General features: G+C 33.6%; 1 protein-coding gene across 1 annotated transcript in view; it reads left to right on the plus strand.

Annotated features, from left to right (window-relative positions):
* Window positions 1-23,317, plus strand: part of VPS13B (vacuolar protein sorting 13 homolog B) — an 829,147-nt gene that overhangs the window by 449,995 nt on the left and 355,835 nt on the right. The window contains exons 26-29 of the mRNA XM_037730112.1: window positions 12,657-12,828; window positions 13,388-13,502; window positions 18,279-18,345; window positions 22,559-22,967. Of these exons, the coding sequence (XP_037586040.1) occupies window positions 12,657-12,828; window positions 13,388-13,502; window positions 18,279-18,345; window positions 22,559-22,967 (763 nt within the window). The remainder of the gene's footprint in view (window positions 1-12,656; window positions 12,829-13,387; window positions 13,503-18,278; window positions 18,346-22,558; window positions 22,968-23,317) is intronic.

Below are 23,317 nucleotides of genomic sequence, written 5' to 3' on the forward strand. Positions count from 1 at the left end.
TTAATGAATTTAAATAACATTGTTACATTGAAATTGTTTTTAATTATAGCTCCTTCCTCCCTCTTTGTAGCAAAATGATAAAACAAATAACAGCATAGGGCCCTTGTGGTACAGCATTTGATTAGTGTGGCAGAATCTTCTTGTGCCCAGGACTAATAAGAAAATAAAAAATTAAATTGAAATGACATAATTAGTTAACTCTAATAGGTTTTCCAAAATCTGTTAGCAAGTTGCATGAAGCATATCACTGACTGACTACTTGCCTGCTCTGTTTTGAGTAAATCCTAGTGTTGTTCCTGCCTTTACAAGAGCTGGGAACATAAAATGAAGACTCACTAAATTGAAAATGTTTAAATAGTAGCATGTGTATATAGAACTGTGCTTATACTCAATGCCTAATGTAAAAATTTTATGAAGGAGATTTGTATTAGCTTTCCCTTTTGGACTACTCACTAAACTAAGTACTTTACAAACATTATCTCTTTTTGAGACAGGACAGAGTCTCACTCTGTCGCCCAGGCTGGAGTACAGTGGTGTGATCTTGTCTCACTGCAACCTCCATCTTCTGGGTTCAAGTGATTCTCCTGCCTCAGCCTCCTGAGTAGCTGGGACTACAGATGTGCGCCACCACACCCCACTAATTTTTTTGTATTCTAGTTGAGACAGAGTTTCACTGTGTGGCCCAGGGTGGTCTGGAACTCCTGAGCTCAGGCAGTCTACCTGCGTCAGCCTTCCAAAGTGTTAGGATTACATGTGTGAGCCACCTTGCCAGGCTACAAGCATTATCTTATATAATTCCCAAACCAGTTTTATGAGGTAGATTATATTACACTTTCCATTTTACAGTGAAGAATTTGAGGTTAAGTAATTTGCTCAAAGGCATAGAGATAATAAGTAGCAGAGCTGAAACTAAAACCTCTGCATTCCGACTCTAGAGTTCCTATATATTTTTATTATATGATTCAATGGCTTATTTCATTGGTTAATCTTCCTTTTAAAGTTAGTTACTGTCATCAAGTGTAATGTGTGCTTCTTTATACTGGGGTTTCGTGGAATGTTTTTTTCATTTCTTGAAAATTCTCTTTCACTCATCAGTACCACTTGATTATCTTTTTTCTCTCTTTCTGTAACTTCTCATTTTTTTCTCCATGTCTCAATAACTTTTTCCCCTTTCCCTCCTTATGCTATTATTAGCTCTATGTGTTTTCTTTCTAGGTTGTTTACTCAAATCTCTCTCTTTTTCCAGTTTACTAATTCTTCCTTTAGCTATTTCTAATCCACTTGTGTTAGTCTGTATTTGATACAATCAGGAGATTAGAGGGTAAGAAGAGACAGAGGATGGTGTTTTTCTTTCTTGTTTTCTCCTTGCCTTAGTGCATGTATCTCTAGCACTGATTGGGTCTCTCCAGGAGTACCAGTCCTGCCAGGGGACATCTCTTTTGTGGTTCTAGTTCTTACTGGACTTAGGTAATACTACTTCCTTCTTTTGCCTATTAAGGTTTAAACAAGGTTTTGGCTTCCTGTTGTTGCTAGTCTCCGTACGTCTCAACATTCCTAGTTAAATCCACTTACCCTGCCCACACCTCTGTGAGTGATTACTTTATTAAAGTTCTTTTATTTAAATCATATCTGTTGAACGCTCTTAACTGTTTGGTCCCTGCTGGATCCACTGCTTGTATTTTTGTTTCTTACGCTGTCCTGATTTGTTCATTCTTTTATTTCTTAACATTTTAAAATAATTGGTTTTAGTCCTTTTAGATATATAGTCCTTTTAGATTTTCTTAATTGCATTTATTGGAGATGCTAAGTTTTTGTTATGTCTGCTGACTCTCCCTTTTTACGGTTCATTTTCTCATGTGCTTTGTAATCTCTTATTGTAAACTCATCTTCAACAGTTCAATTTTTCTTTGTGATTCCTATGAGCCCTCTGTTGTAGAATTGTCCCTCTAGAGCATTTTGATATTTGCTCTTGCCAGGGCCCTAGAGATTTCAGAGAACCTTGGGAAGTTTTTAGGTTTCTTTATCAACAAGGGTTTGTCTTACCATATAAGTAGGACACACGACATCCCACACTAGCAAGTAATACCATTTAGTTTCTCATGAATAACTTTTGTTTCAATTTTTCTTCTTTTTTTTGAGATGGAGTTTTACTCTTGTTGCCCAGGTAGAGTGCAGTGGCACAATCTTGGCTCACTGCAACCTCCGCCTTCCAGTTTCAAGCAATTCTCCTGCCTCAGCCTCTCAAGTAACTGGGATCACCAGGCACCCGCCACCATGCCTGGCTAAGTTTTGTATTTTTAATAGAGACAGGGTTTCACCATGTTGGCTGGTCTCAAACTCCTGACTTCATGATTCACCCGCCTCGGCCTCCTAAAGTGCTGGATTACAGATGTGAGCCACTGTGCCCAGCCATGAATGACTTTTTGATGCCCCCACTTTCACTTTTCCTCTGTCTTAGGAATCTGGAAAACATCCATGGCATTTCTTAGCCTGGTGAAGCCTAGTGTCTAGTGCATCTTTTGCTTAAAAAGAAGCTCTTTTTATCTCGACTTTACGCAAAGGACTCACCAGTTTCTAGACCATGTCTGCAGTCCCTGAATGAATCTTTCAATGCCATTGCTCAACCCCTAGACCCTTAGATAAGAGTTTGACACTTCTACATACCATCAAGGACTGTTTCTACTTGTTACCCTGACTTTGTGTTTCGTCTTCGTTTCTTACACCATAGTATTTGTCTTTGTTTCAAGTTGATTATCATATTGGAAAAAGATGGTGGTCTGAAACTGGACAATTTAAGAGCGCTTAGTAAAAGGACAAAGATGTTAACTGGGAAAGGAAATCTCAGTTAACAGGAGTTGATAGAGTACCCCGGAGTGGTTGTTGACACCAATAGGCTTAAAGGGCAGGAGAGAGAGGTTATCAGAACAGGGAGTAAATACCCAGACTTCATTCTCCACCCTCTCTAACTCCTGCCACTGTTTTTCATTGACTGAAACCAAGAAAAAAACCAGAGGACCAGGATATCCATTCATATTGTTCATATAGATTAATTTCCCAAGCACAGAGGGTAGTAATGGGTAGAGAGTAGATCAAGAGGGCCAAAGAAAAGATACAGAGCACTTTTCTGTATTAAATTCACCTGATATTTTATCCAGAATATCTGTGCTTTGGTAGCAAATGCTAAATGTTCGTTTCAGCTTAGTCTCCATATTGCTTGTATTCAAATTTCTTTAACACTATTGAGTTCTTAGAACTAGTTTTTTAAATTTCACTCTTCTTTTACATACGAACTTCTCAATACTATCAATTAACTTTTTTTGTGATTTTTTTTTAAATTGTGGTAAAAAATATACATGGTAAAATTTACCATTTTAACCATTTTAAAATGTATAATTTAGTGGCATTAAGCACATTCACAGGGTATAGCATAACTACTGTCTATTTCTAGAACTTTTTCACCATCCAAGACAGAATCTCTATGCTCATCAAATAACTCCATCTTTTCTTCTCCCTCTGTCCCTGGTAACCTCTATTCTACTTTCTGTCTATATAAATTTGCCTATTCTAGGTACTTCATATAAGAGGAATTGTGTGGTATTCGTCCTTTTATGTCTGGCTTATTCCACTTTGTGTAATATATTTAGGGTTCATTCATTATGTATCAGAATTCCATTCCTTTTTATAGCTGAGTAATATTTCATTGTATGTATATAACACATTTAGTTGATCTGTTTTCTTATGGCTGGACATCTGGGTTATTTCTACCTTTTTGGCTGTTGTGAGTAATGCTTTGAACACTGGTGTATAAGGATTGATTAATTTTTGATGAAATAGTTTGCCTTGAAGAAATTGTATGCTTTTTATGTGACTTGCACCTGAAAAACCATTTTAAAACTAATGTAATACCAGAAATACTATTTAATATTTTAACCTGTTGAATATGTTGATAACTGATGTATTTGGTTTAAAATATAGAGGGAGGGGAAAGAAAGTAAATTGAAGTGTTTTTAAAGATTCTTTATTCAGTACTTATCTGATTTAGAAGAGCACTTTCTGTCATTTTAATATCATTTGATTAATACTAACCTGAATTGTCTAGAATTATAGTAGCACTTAATATTATCCCTTACTGTGTTCAAGCATATTTCAAAGTTTTGGCAGAACATGTGGGTTACAATGGGGAAAAAAGGGGAAATTTGAGTAGTATGTTTAGTTTCTATAGCAACCTTTCAAACAAAAAAAGAATGTTAGTAATTTATTTTCTCTAAGGTGTATTTTTTTTCCTTGGGAAAACTAGCTAAACTGTCTGCTACTTTCCTACTCTTTGTTGTTATGAACTCTATCTTTTCTCCTTTTCTCAGCTCTAAGAATTGGCTCCCTCTCACTGATATAATGGTTTCATGGAGCTTGACAAGTGAGCAAAGATCTTTCTCTTAATTTTGTCAACTTATAGTTGTATTTTCAAGAAAGATTGTCAGACAGATCCTTTGGACCAGCATTTTTATTTTATATACTAGAAAACTGAAACACATTTGTGTTACTATGTAGGGACTATGCCAACTCATGTTAGCTTGATTCTATGTTAGTGAAACCTCTGGAAGAGACTTTGGAGTCAGACAAGCAAGACAAGTTGCTTTTTTACGGCTTTCAACTTATTGTCACATTATTTAACCTCTATGCCTTAACTTCATCATCCGTTATATGGGGATAATATTGATAACAATCCCAACATGTTAGTACAGCTATTAACTGAATTTATGTATAGTTTCTCCAAGTAGTCTGTGAATATGATACATATCCCTCTATTTTTATCTTCTTTAGTGTCACTAAGATTTGGGGTTTTTTTGTGTAGAGGCCTTGCTCACTTTGTGATAAATTTATTCCTCAGTATTTGAAATTTTTATTCAATTGAAATTATTGTATACTTAATTTATCTCCTTTATTCTGTTAATGTGACTAATTATACTAATTGATTTTCACATATATTCAACTAACCATGTATTTCTAGAAAAAATCCAACTTGGTTGTGATATATTTTTCTTTTTGTATATTACTAGATTAAGTTCGTTAACTTTTTAGGATTTTATTATCTATAGTCATGAGTGATACTGATCTTTTTTTTTTTTTTTTAACCAATTCTGTGGAATTATATGCTTTTTTTTTTCTTATAGCCTTGTCGTCTTTGGTATTAGAAGATTGCACTGCCTTCATAAATGAGTTAGCAAGTGTTCCCTCTTGTCCAACTCTCTAGAAAACTGTTTTCTTGTGAAAATTCACATATTCACTATATATTCCCATGTTAACAAAGTAATCCTAATTGTAAAGGTACTTGGTTATAACATTTCTGATTTAAATTGCAAGGTCTTAGTTTAGATGTTATTTGGATATAGCAGAAGTTTTAACTTAGAAGAGAGAGACTAGACTGGGTGCAGTGTCTCACACCTGTTATCTCAGCACTTTGGAAGGCCAAGGTGGGCCGATCACCTGTGGTCAGGAGTTCGAGACCAACCTGGCCAACATGGCAAAACCCCATCTCTACTCAAAATACAAAACTTAGCCAGGCGTGGTGGCATGTGCCACTAATCCCAGCTACCCAGGAGGCCCAGACAGGAGAATTGCTTGAACTTGGGAGGCAGAAGTTGCAGTGAGCTGAGATCCCCCCACTGCACTCCAGCCTGGGTGACAGAGCAAGACTCTGTCTCAAAAACAAAACCAACAAACAGAGAGCAAATGAAATGGTAAGGACTATATGACCAAAGGACTCTAATTTAATTATTTTAAAGAGAACATAGAGAAGCATCTTGATCTTTTTTTCCCATCTCCAACACTGATATTGCCTTGTTCCTAGAATTAAATTTTACATTATGTATTGATAAAATAATACTTAACGATAAGATAAATATTTCTGTTCCACTCTGGTGGCCCAATTTATGTCAAGTAAAACTAACGAACATATAACTTATAGATGCTAAATGCATATAATGTATTTTTGTTACTGTACAATCATGATTTTATGTTACTGTTAACTTTTTTGGCTTAATTTTTTATTGCGGTAAAATATACACAACATAAATTTACCATTTTTACCATTTTAAGAATATAATTATGTGGAATTAAGTACATTCACATTGTTGTACAACCTTCACAACAGTCTCCAGTATTTTTTCATCTTCCCCAACTGAAACTTTGTGTCCATTAAACAGTAACTCACCATCTTAATATTAAATATTCCAACGTATGAACACTAGATGTTTTTCCATTTATTGGTGTCATCTTAATATCTTTTAGCAATATTTCATAGTTTTCATTATATGCCTTTAACCTCCTCAGTTATGTTTATTCTTAAGAATTTTATTATTTTAGATGCTATTTTAAATGGAATTATTCTACTAATTTTCTTTCTGTATTGTTCACTTTTAATGCATAGAAACACAACTGATTTTTGTATGTTGGTGTTGTATACCACAGCTTTGTGAAATTCATTTATTAGTTCTAAAATTTTCTTGGACTCTGTAGTTTTATATGTATAAGATTATATCATCTGCTAAAAGATACAATTTTACTTTTTCCTTTCTAGTTTGGTTGTCTTTTATTTCTTTTTGTTGCCTAATTTCTCTGGCGAGGACTGTAGTAGTTTTTGAATAAATTTTCCAGTTTATTTGAAAAATATTAGGCAATATTTTAAAGTTGACCATAATTCTCTTTATAATTTTCTTTATTGTGGAGGGAAACCTTTAGCAATCTTTTTGCTCTAATTAAACTCTGTACAAAGCGCCAATGACATATTGATAAACTGGCCCTTAATTGCTTTTTCTTTTTCTATACTAGTTGTACTTTTTATACTGTTTTTCTTTTCTATGTGAAATATTTGTTAAGCCAAATACTATAGATTACAAGTAAAATGATTCAGACAGAGAGACGTCCACTGACTTAACAAGATGTGAAAATATAAACTCTCCATCACCACTCATCACTCATTATCTTTATTATCAAAGGATAACCCCAATTTATTTTAAGCATGGTTCAAAGTAGGTTATAAACATACTCTTCTTCAGAATATAGATGTTAAATAATTTTGGAATACTAACTCACATGATTAATTTAAATCACATTTATTGTGGTACATGTCATAGACATGCATATGTTCATTAAGTTGCTACACATATTTTTATGTAAATACATAAAACTGTATATACAGTGAGTTTGTATTTTCACTTTGCTGTTTATATCCTTAATCATTTTAAACATTATTTTTTTAATGTTTTTTTTAATCAGGTCTGGTATCTGAACTTCTTTAGAGTTGAATCTGACCACTTGTTGTTTTCTTAAATCTTGCTTATGCTAGATTGTTTTCTTGGGCACTGTGTAATTTTGTGTTGGATGTTCTTCATCAATGCAACTTCTTCTATTAAGCCCTTACATGGTGGTTGAGGGCCTGTCCCCCTACAAAGGGGTTTCATGTGTTTGCTTCTCTAAGGAACTTCAGGGGCTACCACTAGCTTGGGACCACCATACTATTAACTTTATAGCTAGAAGTTTTTTGAAACTTTTAGGCAGTATGAAATCAAGCCCTGAAACCTATATCCACTTCAGAGTAGTTTTTAAAAATTGTCAAGGGTAACTTTGTTCACCTACTTAGGCTGAGAGAGATACTGCTTTTTTATTGGTTTTATTCTGTTGTTTTACGAATTTCTTAAATTTTATTCTTAGCTTATTAATGTTCAGCCCTTTCTTTAAAATCTAAGTATTTAAGACATGCTCCTTTATCCTTAGAGGAATTTACAATAATGATGGGGCATGGATGTGCATATAAACATAATCCCAAGGTGGGTTGGGAAATTTAGCCAGTAGTTGAATTACTGTTACTCAGAGACAATTTTGTATTATAGAAAGGAGAGCAAAATTTGGGATACAACCAGCTGTTTCTGCCACACTCACTCTTACATTTGTTCTAAAGATAAATAAAACTTTTTATTTTATGAACATACAACACTGTACTTCAGCTAGTTTAAGTTGTCAGAAATTTTTGTTCAGGTAAGTGGTCTAAAAAGTGGAACATTATGTAATTATACTCATTAAAATTTTGATGCTATTTTGCCTACAGGACAGAACAACAATAAAAACTGTAATTAAAAGCATTGACATTTTGATGATTCCTCTTCATGACAAGTAAAGCAAACACATACATACATACATTCACACGTACACATACACTCACATCCTTCTGTTACAGGATACATTCATAACCTGTATGTCTTTGGGAAACTGTTATAACTATAGAAAATGATATTTTGGATCTCTGAGTTTTCAGTAGTTTCAATAAATGTGATTTTAAAGGATTAGATTGTGTTGACAAAATTAAATTCCTCCAAGTTGTGATTTTAGGCAAATCATTTAGTGTGTTTTTTAACTTTTTCTGTGTATATAAAATATTTTTGGTAATGTCTTCCTTAATCACAGCAGTAGTATAGGAAATAATTTCAAAGCTTTAGAAAAATCTAAAACGCCGAGTGACTGCTAGAATATTTATTTACAACTCTACCTAAAGTAAAAATTGATATTAACCACTCAGTGTTTGGAAGTTTAGGGTCATGGCAAAGTGTGACAAGCATTGTTTATTAATCCAAGAATTAAAATTGCCTTATTATCAGCCTAATTAAAAAAAATAAGGATGAAATGGTACCTTATTTAATGCCCAGTAACTGTTTAACATACATTAATTTTCAGTTAATTGAAAAGTGAATACTGGACTGAGAGGTTGTTTTGCATCAACTTTAGAGTTGTTGACAGAGTTTGCTATAGTAGCAAAACTCTTGTCAGTTTTTCAGTTATTCAAGTGCAATTAACCTACACAGTAGTCTACCTCTTATTATTATTTAAACTACCATTTAGATAGTGTATTTAGTTTGAATTTGCTCAATTGCTATTTTTAGAATTTCTCATAATTGTTTTAAATCTTCTCCTGAAAATCCTTGCTTCATTAGATTTCATATTATTCTTTAAATGGTTTCATCCTTAACATTTAGAGAGAAACTTTTATTCAAAATGTAGAAATCATAACCTTTGGACTATCATCTTATCATTTGAATAGCTATGGAAAAAATAAAGATATCAAAATAGGTTAGAAAAATGAAGGTTCTTGTTTGACCATCACATACCATTCAATGAAATGTTTTGTGTATAAAGCCTTTCCTATTTCAAAATATTAATATCAAAAATTATCTCTAAATTATTGGCTATTTGATTTTTAAAAATTCACATAGTTTTATTATGTAAATATAACCTAATAATCTGAGGTTACCTTATATTTCTTGTGTTATTTATATCAATTATGTATCTGGGGACCACTTTGAAATTGGAGGTTTGATTTTTTTACATTGTAATTTGCACTAGAAAACACTCATTCAAATTTTTAAACATTTTACTATTAAAACATTGTTTATCCTGCTTACTTGGGTCAAAACTATCGAATATAGAGAACTTACTGTAAATGAATCTAGTTAAAGAAAACACATTCTAACAATTGTTTATATTAAATAGAAGTATTTGTTTATACGATCCTTAGATGATTTATACTTTATGAGTAAGTCTTTTCATGCTGACATGTTGATAAGGAGCACTGTACTTTTGTGCACATACAGCTCTAGCTTCCTGTATTTCAATCTGAGTCATGGTAAAGTGGGAAATATGAATTTGAAGCTTAAGTATTGAGCTTAAAACAGTTAATTTTTTTCCCACTCTTACATTGAAATAGGGTAAAGGTAGTGGAGACCACAGCAGGCCACTTGTTGCTGTTAATTAAGTACACACCATGGTTGAAGTGTTTAGCCCTTTGGGAAGTTTTATTATTGAACAAGAATGCGGGAGTTATTTTGATAAGAGTAGCAACGGGGCCAAAACTATGATTATCCTTAAACTCTGAAGCAGGCCAAGGATGAAGGGCCATAAAGTGTTTGCTCTTACAAATGAACAAAGATAAATTTGCCTAGGAAAATAAACTTAGTATTTTGGTCAATTTGCAACAAAATAGTAAAAGAATTGAACTGTTTACTTTAGAACTTGGCCTAAGGACGTATGGGAAAATAGTTCAGCATCTTCATTTCTGGCCTGATTTTCACAATAGATTTGGAAACAGAGCAGAAAATTAATGCACAGACAACTTTAACAATACCAAACCAAATGCTGTAAATACAAAATGAAAATTGAAACTGCATGAGGAGGTAGAGCAAAGCTTTTACTGAGGAGTGCTTACTAAATTTGCAGCCACAGTTTTCTTAGCATTCTTACCAAGTGTATTCAGTAGTGTTAAAAATTGAAGTCTTGTTGATTTGAGATGCTATTTTCTCTGCAGTTTTTCATTCTTAGAATATGATGTTGTATCTGTTGGAGGGAAGATTTAATTTAAGCATACTTCTACTCTAAAAAACTATCCATAAAGAAAGCCTGTCTTATATTGTCTTTTATTTCATAAGCATTCTTATCTGGAATTAGTTTGTGCCTTTTATTAGATGCTGTGTGTTTTACATTAGACAGCTAACCAAAAACCTGATTTTTTTTTATAGCTCTTCAAGTTGTAGGAATTTCAATTGTAGCAGATTTAGAACTATTTATTTTGTAAAAGCATTTATATGAAATCCCCACAGACAGTGAGCTGTTTGCTTTGCTTGGTATATTTGGGACAAAGAGTAACTATACTATCTTCAGGATTAACTCTATAATTTTCTCTCATAGTAATCCCAGAACACTATTGCTTTGCTATGCTTGGTGCCTAAGTGTTCTTGCAGTAAACACTTGCCTGTGATTCTATGAAAATCTTTCCCATTTGCGCTCCTTCTGAGGTTGCAGGGAAATTGAATTTTCTTCTGACTGAAAGAGATTGTAAAACAATGATGTTAAAATAAAAGCTTCATGTAGGAGCTGAATATACCTTTGTCTAGATGGCATGTCTGTGGTAATGTGAGCCGAGGCTTTGGTTTGTTTTGTACAGGATTTTAATTATCATTCCTGCTTTTAAGTGTTTAGAGATTAGTGGCTTCTGCTCTGACAACCTGTCTATAGAGAATGGCGTACTGACCATATTATATTGTCTTTGTTTAAATTTTAAGGGGTGTTTTGTTCTGGCAGTTGACTACTGGTTATGACTCCTTAACACAGGAAATTAACATTTTTGTTTGAGATATTCAAAGTAACAATAAACTATTGGAAGTTGAAGATATACAGCAAAAGAAAGTGTGGCTGAAGTTAGCAAGATGAGGAAATGAGAAAGGCAGTAGAGGGACCAAATTCTATAAGAGTGTGACTGAACAATTTCTTAAGCATTGGTTTAACTTGATAATGATAATTATATCTACCATTTATGAAATATTTCCTATGTGTATATACTTCATTAACATTAATATTATTATTTAATCTTAACTGTAAGAGATAAATATTATTATAACAATTTTACAGAGGAGTAAACAGACTCAGAAAAGTTAAACTACTTGCCTAAAATTACATGACTGGCATCTGAATACCTTAACCCAGTATGCCATACTGCCTGCCATATTAAGCCTAACTAAGTGTGTATAACTGACATGTAAATACATATATGTATATATATACATCTTTAAACAAATGAGAATGTTATATTGTGTTTGGTCAGTTTTCAGAGTATATGAGTTAAACTCCCAAGTTTTGTTTGCCAATTTTAAATGGACAGCAAAGTTTGGAATTTTCAGACCCCAATACTTCATAGCTAATCCTAAAAGAACTCAACATATCAATGATTGCAGCATCTCTTCTGCATTTGAGACTGAAGCTATCGGCTCCAGTTGAACTTTAAATGAAAGGGTTTATTTTATTCTGGCCTACTAAAAGCTGCTGAAAAGACCAAAACAGACCAACAAACCTTTGACAGCAAGTTTATTAGCACTGAATTTAGGACCTAATACTATTCAGAGTTCAGTGTGTATTTGTTGAATCGGATAAGCATATGCTCTATTCCACTAAGAAACCTTTAACCATATGAAACATTTTTAAAAATCTTTTGTCAAATCTAATTTTTAATATCTCCTCAATTAGCATGCAAGACATGATTAATATTTTGCTGTTTCTTAAACTGTGACAATCACTTTGCTATAGTTTTTCTAGATTCAGTTATAAATAATCTGTAGAAGGGGTAGACAGATTTTTTCTGTAAAGGGCTAGTTAATTCGTACCTTTAGGCTTTGTGGATCACAGCTTCTCTCCAGCAACTACTCAACTCTGCTGAAAAGAAATCAGATATAGTCATTAAATGAATGGATGTGGCTGTGATCTAGTAACACTTTATTCCTCAATACAGATTAGCCCCTTCACTATAGCTTGCAGACTACACTATAGGAACATACTTGCTAGTATACTACTAACCTTTTTTAGATTTTACCTATTTTTAGAGAAAGCTGAAAACATGCATGTACTTTGTAACAATAAAAACCATTGAGAAGGCTAATATATAAAACCATATATTAGCCTTATGTTTTGGTATTAACATTTATATGATTATCATTTGCATATAAGATGTGGAAAAGTTATAAATAATAATTACTGATTTTAATTTATAAATTGTATTTTTTGTTATTTTTGTTTATGTTACAAAATAAGTTGTTGTTGTTGTTGTTTTCCTCCCTGCCCAGGGAGATTCTATACAAGCAGGTGAGGACTCACCATTCTCAGATTCTGTGACCTTGGAACAAACTACAAGTAATATTGGTGGAACCAGTGGACGTGTTAGTCTATGGATGCAGTGGGTGCTTCCCAAAATAACTATAAAGCTGTTTGCTCCAGATCCTGAAAACAAAGGCACAGGTACAGAATTGCTTTTCTTCTTTACTGAAAAGTACAAATATTAAATGCTATTTTGGAAGAAATATTAAACTTAATTTATTATTGTCATTTGTAATTAAGTATGATTAGATCTAATTCAAGTCATTTCTAGTTGCTGTGCTAAAATGTTGAATCTTTTTAACAATTAAGGTTTATATGTACATATTTTTCTTGACTTTGTAATACCTAAATTTTGTCCTGTTTGTATTAAAATTCATCTAAAAGACCATAAGGAATTTTCCTCCGTGGTCATATTGATACATTATAGCGTTAGTACTAAAAGTATTGGGAAAATCCTTGACTGATACCAAATATAACACTTCAAACATTAACTGAGATTTCCCCTTTCTTTAAATAAATGCCTTATCTTAACTGAAAGTCCTGTGTTGATATTAATTTTGCTTATTATTCTAGAAGTTTTTATGATCTCAGTACCTCTGTACATATCCAGCATGCATATGTCAATGTAAAATGTAAAATAAAAAGTTTTAATATTAATTGTGAAGACTGTATTGATATTACTGTTTGCTTCTTATTGCAGAGGTTTGTATGGTCAGTGAACTAGAAGATCTCAGTGCTTCCATAGATGTCCAGGATGTATATACCAAAGTGAAATGTAAAATAGAGAGTTTCAATATTGATCACTATAGAAGCAGGTAAATAATGAATAATGAATATAAGAAAAATCTGTATTTTTCTTTGAACAAAGTTACCATAAGACTTTTTTTCTGTTTTAATATGGCTAATTATTTTTAAAAATACCATACAGGCATACCTCAGACATATTGAGAGTTTGGTTCCAGACTACTCCAATAAATAATGACTATAAGAATAATGAATACTCCAATAAAGCAAATACTTCAATAAAGCAAATTGACACAAATTTTTTGGTTTCCCAGTATATATAGAGTTGTTTTTATAGTGTACTGTAGTCTGTGAAGTGTACAATAGCATTATGTATTTTAAAATATACAGACCTTAACTTAAAAATACTTGATGGCTAAAATGTGGTAATGATCATCTTAGCACTCAGTGAGTCATAATCTTGTTGCTGATGGAGGGTCTTGTTTTGATGTTGATGGCTGCTGACTGATCTGGGTAGTGATTGCTGAAGGTTGGGGTAGCTGTGGCAATTTCTTAAAATAAGTCAATAATGTAGCTCGCCACATGGATTGAACCTTTCTTTATGAAAGAGTTCTCTGTATCATGTGCTGCTCTTTAATGTCATTTTACCCACAACAGAGCTTCTTTCAAAATTGGAGTCAATCCTCTCAAACTCTGCTGCTGTTCTATAAAATGAGGTTATGGAATATTCTAAATCCTTTGTTGTCATTTCAACAGTGTTCCTAGCATCTTCTCCAGGAGTAGTTTCCAACTCCAGAAACTACTGTTTTTGCTCATTCAACACCTCATCCATTCAAGTTTTGTCATGAGATTACAGCAATTCAGCCCCGTCTTTAGGCTCCAATCCTAATTCTAGTTCTCACGTTGTTTTCACCACATCTGCCATTACTTCCTCCAGTGAGGTCTTGAAACCCTCAAAGTCACCCATAAGGGTTGCAATCAACTTCTTACAAACACTTGTTAATGTTGATATTTTTACTTCCTCCAATGAATCATGAATGTTCTTAATAGTGTCTACAGTGGTAAATCTTTTACAGAAGGTGTTTCAATTTACTTTGCCTAGAACCTTCAGAAGAATTGCTATCTGATGGAGTTTGGATATATGTCCCTTCCAGATCTCATGTGGAAATGTGATCCCTAGTGTTGGAGGTTTGTCCTAGTGGGAGATATTTGGGTTATAGGGGAGGATCTCTCATGAATGGCTTGGTGCCTCCCCATGGTAACAAGTGAAGCTCTAGATTTCTTAGTTCATGCAAGAGCTAGTTGTTTAAAAAGAAAATGGCACCTCCCCACTCTCTCTTGCTCATTCTCTTACCCTGTGACACGCTTGTTCCCCTTTGCCTTCTTCCATGAGTAAAAGCTTCCTAAGGCCTCACTAGAAGCCAAGCAGATGATAGTGCCATGCTTGTACAGCCTGCAGAACCGTGAACCAAATAAACCTCTTTCCTTTATAAATTACCCAGTCTCAGGTATTCCTTTATAGCAATGCAAAATGGACTAACACACTGTATCTATGGCAGCTATAGCATTACAGAATGTATTTCTTAAATAATAAGACTCAAAGGTCAGAATTACTGCTTGATCCATGAGCTGAAGAATAGATGTTAGCAGGCATGAAGACAATATTCATTTCCTTGTATATATCTCCATTATAACTCTTAGGTGACCAGGTGTGTTGTCAATGAGCAGTAGTATTTTCAAAGGATTTTTTTTTTTTCCCTGAACAAGCAGTGGTTCTCAACAAAGGGCTTAAAATATTCAGAAGACCATGCTGTTAACAGATGTGCTATCATCTCAGCTTAGTTGTTCCCATGTATAGAGCCCAGGGGGAGAGTAGATTTAGCGTAATTGTTAGGGGCTCTAGGATTTTCAGAATGGTAAATGAGCATTATCTTCAACTTCACCAGCTGCATTCACCTCTAACAAGAGAGTTAGCCTGTCCTATGAAGCTTTAAAGCCAGGCATTGACTTCTCCTCTCTAGTTATCAAAGTCTTAGATGGCATCTTCTTCCAGGGGAAGGCTAATTTGTCTACATTGAAAATCTGTTATTTGGTGTTGCCACTTTCATCAGTGAACTGAGCTAGATCTTTTGTATAACTTGCTGCCACTTATCCAACAGTACTTGCCGCTTCATGTCGAACATTAATGTTATAGAGATGGTTTCCTTCCTTAAGTCTCATGAAGTAACTTCTGCTAGCTTCAAACTTAACTTCTGCAGCTTTCTCACATTTCTCTACTTACAGAATTGAAGACAGTTAGGGTCTTGCTTTGGATTTAAGAGAATGGTGTGGCTGGTTTGACCCTCTACCCAGACTACTCAAATTTCTGCATATCAGCAATAAGGCTGTTTCACTTTCTTATCATTTGCAAGTTCCCTGGAGGAGCACTTTTAATTTTCTTCAAGAACTTTCCTTTGCATTCACAAGTTGACACAAGAGGCTTTGTTTCCAGCCTGTCTCAGCTTTTGACTTGCCTTCCTCAACAAGCTTAATCATTTTTAGCTTTTTATACAAGTGAGAGATTTGCATTTCTTTGTTCACGGAAACACTTAGGGGCCATTGTTAGGGTTATTAATTGTCTTCATTTCAATATTGTTGTGTTTCAGGGAATAGGAAGAACTGAGGTGAGGGAGAAAGATGGAAAATGATGAGTCAGTGGAGCAATCAGAAAACACACAACATTGATCAATTAAGTTTGCATCTTATTTGGGCACTGCTCATGATGTCCTGAGATAATTATGATGGTAACATCAAAAATCATTGATCACAAATCACCGTAACAGATATAATAATAATGAAAAAGTTTGAAATATTACAAGAATTACCAGTGTGTGACACAGAGACTGGAAGTCAGCATATATTGTTGGAAAAAAAGGTGCTGATGGACTTACTCAGTGAAGGCTGCCATAGACCTTCAATTTGGGTAAAAACATAATATCTGCACTATACAATAAAGCAAAGCCCATAAAACTGAGGTATGCCTGTATTTATTCTCAAAGAGGATTCTTAGCAGATACATTGGTTAATTTTATTTAGTATTTGTTCATGTAGGAAGTATAATAAAATTTTGTAAGATGACAAATCTGTTCATAAATATACACATTGCCATATTAAATGAAATAAGATACTTTTACTAATCTTACAAAGTTTATTTTCTATAGTTTATATTTGCTAAGATGCCTGCAACACAGTTGATGGCTCTGATTTTTGCTGTATACTTCCCGTCCATTCTCTATACCAATATAATCATGCATTGAGATGGAGCAATAGCTTATTTCCTAAGCACTTTGATGACTCTCATCTCACAGATTATTATATATGTGGTGGATGTTCCTAGAACCATCATTTCTGCCATAAGAAATTTTTATCAAAAGTATGATTACATGCAAATATGCTTGGCTTGTAATAATAACATTAGTTAAAAAGCTAATTTTCAGATATTTTCACAAAGCTCTGTGGCAGTTTTATCATTAATTTTTTTGAAACAGAAATAAAAATGCTTTTTTTTTTTACTTTATATTAGTACAGCGATGTTTCTTTTTGTAATTGAACTAAACTTCACATGCCGTAAAACTCACAAATGCTTTTTAAAAATATTTTTAAAATAGCATCATATTTTCAATTTCATAGTTTTTGGCTTAGAAACAGGCTTAAAATCAATTTTTTACTGAATTCATTTATTTAACAATTTTTTATTGTGTGCTACCAGAAACACCTGTATGTTTCTATGCATATATTTATGCATTGCATGCTCTAAAAAGTCATTTTTTAATTTACCAGGTTCCTAATTCTACATTAGAAGTGTTTGAATTTTTATCCATTATTGCATATATCATATTGTTTATATCAATAATTATCAAATCTGTCACAATTATGGGCTAAAAATATTTGGCTGAATATATGCTAGAACTTGTTCTAATAGTACCTTATCAATCATATTAAACAGTGAATTATTAATTGGCTTTTGATAATAGAATGTTTAACTCTTTAGTTCCTTTGATATTGTATGTATCTGTATCAAAATGATCTTTGCAAATGATATATCAATACAATATTTTGGCTGAAATAATTTTTAATGTTGTGAATATTATGTATTATGTTGTCCTTTATCCCTGTCTTTACTGCTAAATTTATGTAAATTTTAAATATTCAGATAATTTATGAATTTATTAAAAACATGTTTGTTGAGTGTGTGATATGCACCAAGTGCTATGCTAAATGAGCACTGGGGTGTAGTGTTTAAGAAAAATAGCCTGGCATGATGGCTAACACCTATAATCCCAGCACTTTGGGAGACCAAGGCAGGGGGATCACTTGAGCCCAGGCGTTTGAGACCAGCTGGGACAAGATGGTGAGACCCCATCACCACATATAAACAAAAAATTAGCTGGGCATGGTGGTGTATATCTGTAGTCCCAGCTGCTGGGGATGCTGAGGTGGGTGGATTGCTTGAGCCCAAGAGTTCAAGGTTACAATGAGCTGTGATTGTGCCATTGCACTCCAGCCTGGGCAACAGAGCAAGTCCCCATCTTTTAAAAAGAAAAATAGAGATGTTACCCTTGTGGAGAAGACGGAAGTAGATAATCAGCCAAATAAATATCTAATTTACCATGAAGGCAAGTGTTCCTGTACAGAACTATCAGAGTGTGATGCTAATGTAAATTGTTCTATTGATTGCATAGTCAGATTTATGTTTTAGTTCAGTGCAGTGTTGTGAACTTTAGACCTATTTGAAATAGTTATGTATGTTCAATTTTTTAACTCAGAAAAATTGAAGAGAACAGATAAGGTGAACTTATGTTTTCCAGGCCAGGGGAAGGTTGGCAGTCAGGACATTTTGAAGGAGTATTTCTACAATGCAAAGAAAAACCTGTGGTGAGACCCATTTAGTTATTATGATTTTTGAAAATCTACTTTAAACTGTTTATCTTTGTTATTTCATAAAATAGGACCAATGGTTACAAGAATTTGAGTTCAGAATAAATTCTTATTAACCTGTTTCTTCAAACATACAAATTTAAAGCTATTTATTTTTTGAAACTGCTCATGTTTTGTAACCATCATCCTGTTGTAACAATTAAGTGAATTTATCAAAAAGGCAAAGGTAGGCTTACTTTTGTTAACATACTTTATCTTTGATGTACTGTTGTGTTGACTTTTTGGAATTGTTTCCCAGTTCTTATGTGAGTTCATGCTGGATCGTTCTTTACCATAAGCTAGAAGTAATAATTTTACACTAAAAGCAATTCCTTTTGTTTACTTTCATTAACATTGCTTTTGCAGAAGATGGTCCAGGCAGAGGCCATACCTAGCAGTTGCTCAAACCTAAATTTATGCAAACTTGAGCAGAATTTAAAACTATCCAGATTTTTTTTGCTTATGGCTTTTATTGCTTTTTGTCTTTTCACCTTCTTTGCTCCTGTCCATCACCTCAAGCCTTGGGGAAGAGTGTTGGTCTTTGGGGCAATGTGGAGGTGTCTTCCTTTCCTGTACTGACAAGCTGAACAGACGCACCTTGTTGGTTCGACCCATCAGCAAGCAGGACCCTTTCAGTAATTGCTCTGGCTTCTTTCCTTCTGTAAGAAATTACTTTTAAATTATGCTACACAACTCCCATTAAAAGGAACCCAGAGAAGGAATTGAACGATTCATAGAGTCAACTCTTGATTTACGTTTTCCTCCATATAACAAACTTTATAAATGAATTATAATGTAATTTAAAATCATAGAACTGCTTCTCCACTATAACTTGTTTCTGGGTCATTTGCATGAGTACAGACTAATTTTACCATCAATATAAGGAAATCAAAGTAGAACATGCAACATTTTTCTTAAAATGGTGCATGTATTGAATGATCAAGAGTTGACCAATACTGCTTTTGTCATTCCTTTTATGATTCTTACTAAGATTGCTTTTTAAATTTTTTTTTCTATTATTATACCATTGTCTTCTTAAGAACTATTTTAAAGTAACTTGTTTGGTGCCCTTTTGAATCTGAACGAGATTGCATTCTGTCACTGATTAGATAGATCAACATAAGACTATACCAGTGACTTTTAGAAGTTTAGAACCTTGCTTTTTCTAATGATACAACATATCTGGATATGTTCTTAAGCTAATTCTTTTAACTGATATTCTTTAGCTTTGTTCTTAAATTTAATTTTTAATAGTGTATTTGCATAGCAAGTGATATTTTCTGATTTTATTTTAAGCTTTTTCTAGCAGTAGTCTCTAATCTTTAGTACTGGAAAAAAAAAATGTGGCTTTTGTGTTAGAAGAAGTGTTTAGATTTTTTTCCTCTCTTTGAATGTTTATTAGTGAGTGTGAAACACATTCTTAATAATTTCAACAAATATTCATAAAGAAACTGTATTATTATTAATGTTCTTCAGACATTTTTTCTAAACTTTTAAATTAAATGTCATTTAAAAAGTTTCCTTACTAGTTTTTTAACATTTTAGTTTAAATAATATAAAGCATTATTACTATGGGAAAAGCGATATTTATATTACCTCAACTAGTATTCATTTTTTTCCTTTATGTTTTTTTTCTTTTCCTTTATGTTAAGGGAGTTTAGGGATGCAGCAGTTAAAAAAAAACACCCCTTCTTCATGTAGCTTACTTTGCAAGTTTGCTTACATTCCATATGTTTAAAATATTTTTCCAAATTAAAAGATTTATACATTAAAATACCTTTTATACTGCTTCCAGGATTCAAATGTTACTATTAATAAAGATTTATTATGAATTAGATTTTTTAGATTAGTGGTCAATACTAACCCTTCCCCAGTTTAGACACTTAGAATAGACAGCATCACTGTGGCTTCTTCCACTAGGGGTATACCTTAACAGTCCTTCTCCATCCATTATTGCTCATTGTCCAGCAATATGGTAATAAGAATGGTAGAAGTTTTGCTACTTTACTATACATCTTTTTGTTTTGAATGCAGAAATAAAAAAGAAGGGGAATCGGAAGAAAAGCAGTGAAAAACCAGGCACAGTGTCTCAGGCCTGTAATCACAGCACTTTGGGAGGCCTGAGGCGGGCGAATCACCTGAGGTCAGGAGTTTAAGACCAGCCTGGCCAACAGGGTGAAACCCTGTCTCTACTAAAAATACAAAAATTAGCTGGGTGTGGTGGCACGCACCTGTAGTTCCAGCTACTCAGGAGTCTGAGGCAGGAGAATTGCTTGAACCCGAGAGGCAGAGGTTGCAGTGAGCCAAGATTGCGCCATTGCACTTCAGCTGGGGCAATAGGAGCAAAACTCTGTCTCAAAAAAAAAAAAAAAAGAAAAGCAGCATAAATGTTGGGAACAGTGAAAATTGCTTTGAAAGCAGGCCATCATGGGGAAAGATATTGCACAACCATTTAATTCTTACTTTCCAGAGTATTTTTAATGGTCAATTAACTTAAAATATATACAAAGATAATTTATTTTCTTATCTTCCTTCATTATAGTCTAAATTAAAAGCAAAATTAGCAGTGATAGCTGAATTGCATAGTTTTTTCTTCTCGCCACATCATTATGAGAGGGAGGAAATGGAAGCAAAAGAAGTTAGGAGTTATGGAATAATACAGGATCAGATTCATTACTGCTTTCCTATTTCTCTGTTGTTTTTTTTTTCTGTTTACATGAATATATTTTCTTCTTTTTACTTTGTTCCAGTTCACTTCTCCTCTTAAAAATCCCCTCTTTGGACCTTACTAATTAAAAATTTTTTTTCAGGTGTTGGAAAGAGGGGCAGGGAATGTTGAATATAACATTTCTCCTCTAATTCTGTTCTAAGTGATTTGCAAAACAGTATTTTATGTATATTAATTGGCTGAAGAAGATTTTTTTTCAAGAGATATTCTTTTTGTATGTAGAAGAATATGAGAGTATTCATTTTAATTTTTTACCATTAAAAATGTGCTGTTTTGCTATAATTTGTTTATGGTATGCAGTTTGTATAGGACAGCTAATTGAGATAGTTTTAGCAAAAATATTGAAGTTATAGTTTTCTTATTCTCAGTTAAATGTTATATGTGTAATAATATAGTAGTACACCCAGAGATTATAAGTTACAGGATAGTGATAATTAGATTTTATAAACAATATGTTAGCTATTGATAGTTGAGTTCTGAAGGACAAATGTTATATTGTTATGTTACATTACTGTTTAAATATTCAGTAACTATTTAGTTCAATTATCAAAGCATGGTATCAGTGAGGCTTCTTTTATGGGCTCTGTCTTTATATAAATCAGCCAAATTATTGAAGGAAAAACTCCATTCTTATAAATGTCATATCCTGTCTAGTGAAGGTAATCATCTGGCCTATTCAGATTTGATCTCAAATAAAAATATATAATGTGGTTATTTCAATTTCACCTGAATAAACAACCTGCCTGTGACCTGTGACCCATTCTATGACAGCCTCTTGGTATTCATAATGAAAAACTATCAGGAAATGAAAAGACAAAATCAAGGTAGTCTTTTCCACCTTATGATTTTCTGTTTGAGGCAGTGTCTCACTCTGTCGCCCAGGCTGGAGTGCAGTGGTGCAGTCTCGGCTCACTGTAGCCTCTGCTACCCAGGTTCAAGTGATTCTTATGCCTCAGCCTCCAGAACAACTGGGATTACAGGCATGTACTACCACACCACCATGCCTGGCTAATTGTTTGTATTTTTAGTACAGATAGGATTTCACCATGTTGGCCAGTCTAGTCTCGAGCTCCTGGCCTCAGGTTATCTGCCCGCCTCAGCCTCCTAGAGTGATGAGATTACAGGTGTGAGCTGCCACATCCTGGCCCCAAATTATTAATGTTACAGAAAAGGCAGAGGTCACAGAAATAGTCACAAAAAGATTAATTACCTCCTTCAAGATCTAGAACTGGAACTCAGGATTCCCATCTTTAGTTCAGTCATTCCGACCATCTTAGAAGCTTTTTGCCTTTATCTGCAAAATTGATTAGTCTTGTGTCTATTATGAGGTGTAGGGTGAGACCAAGAGGTAAAAATACTCACTGAGGTCATTTTCTTCTTTCCAATTTTTAAAAAAAATGTTTTTAATGAACTGTGTATTGTGATTTCCTTTTTCTGGAACAGACAACTACAAAACTTCTAGATGGCACTCATCAGCAGCATGGATTCCTCTCTCTGACATACACAAAAGCTGTAACAAAAAATGTCCGCCACAAGTTAACATCAAGAAATGAGCGAAGAAGTTTTCATAAGTTATCTGAAGGCTTAATGGATGGTTCCCCTCATTTTCTTCATGAAATTCTTCTTTCAGCACAAGCTTTTGATATTGTTCTTTATTTTCCTTTGCTTAATGCCATTGCAAGTATATTTCAAGCAAAACTACCAAAGACCCAAAAAGAGAAAAGAAAATCTCCTGGTCAGCCCATGAGGACCCACACACTGACGTCCCGCAATTTACCTTTGATTTATATCAACACAAGTGTAATCAGAATTTTTATTCCAAAAACAGAAGAAATGCAGCCAACTGTTGAAGGTATTGTCTTCTGATTTTTTTTGTCTGTTTTTAAATAATTTTCTTCTAGAGACCTTAGTTTCTTGGGGTTTTTTTGTTTCTTTTAAAAAATATGAGCAGTTGGTTGTACTTTGCAGTTTGGTATGTTTTAGAGGCAATATAGATATGTAGCCTTGTAGCATAGTTTGAAGTCAGGTAGCATGATACCACCAGCTTTGTTCTTTTTGCTTTGAATTGTCTTAGCTATGTGGGCTCAATTTTGGTTCCATATGAAGTTTAAGGTGGTTTTTCCCAGTTCTGTGAAGAGGGTCATAGGTAGCTTGATGGGGATAGCGTTGAATCTATAAATTACTTTGAGCAGTATGGCCGTT

This window comes from Cebus imitator, unplaced genomic scaffold (assembly GCF_001604975.1).
Source record: "Cebus imitator isolate Cc_AM_T3 unplaced genomic scaffold, Cebus_imitator-1.0 Scaffold331, whole genome shotgun sequence".
NCBI classification, from domain to species: Eukaryota; Metazoa; Chordata; class Mammalia; order Primates; family Cebidae; genus Cebus; species Cebus imitator.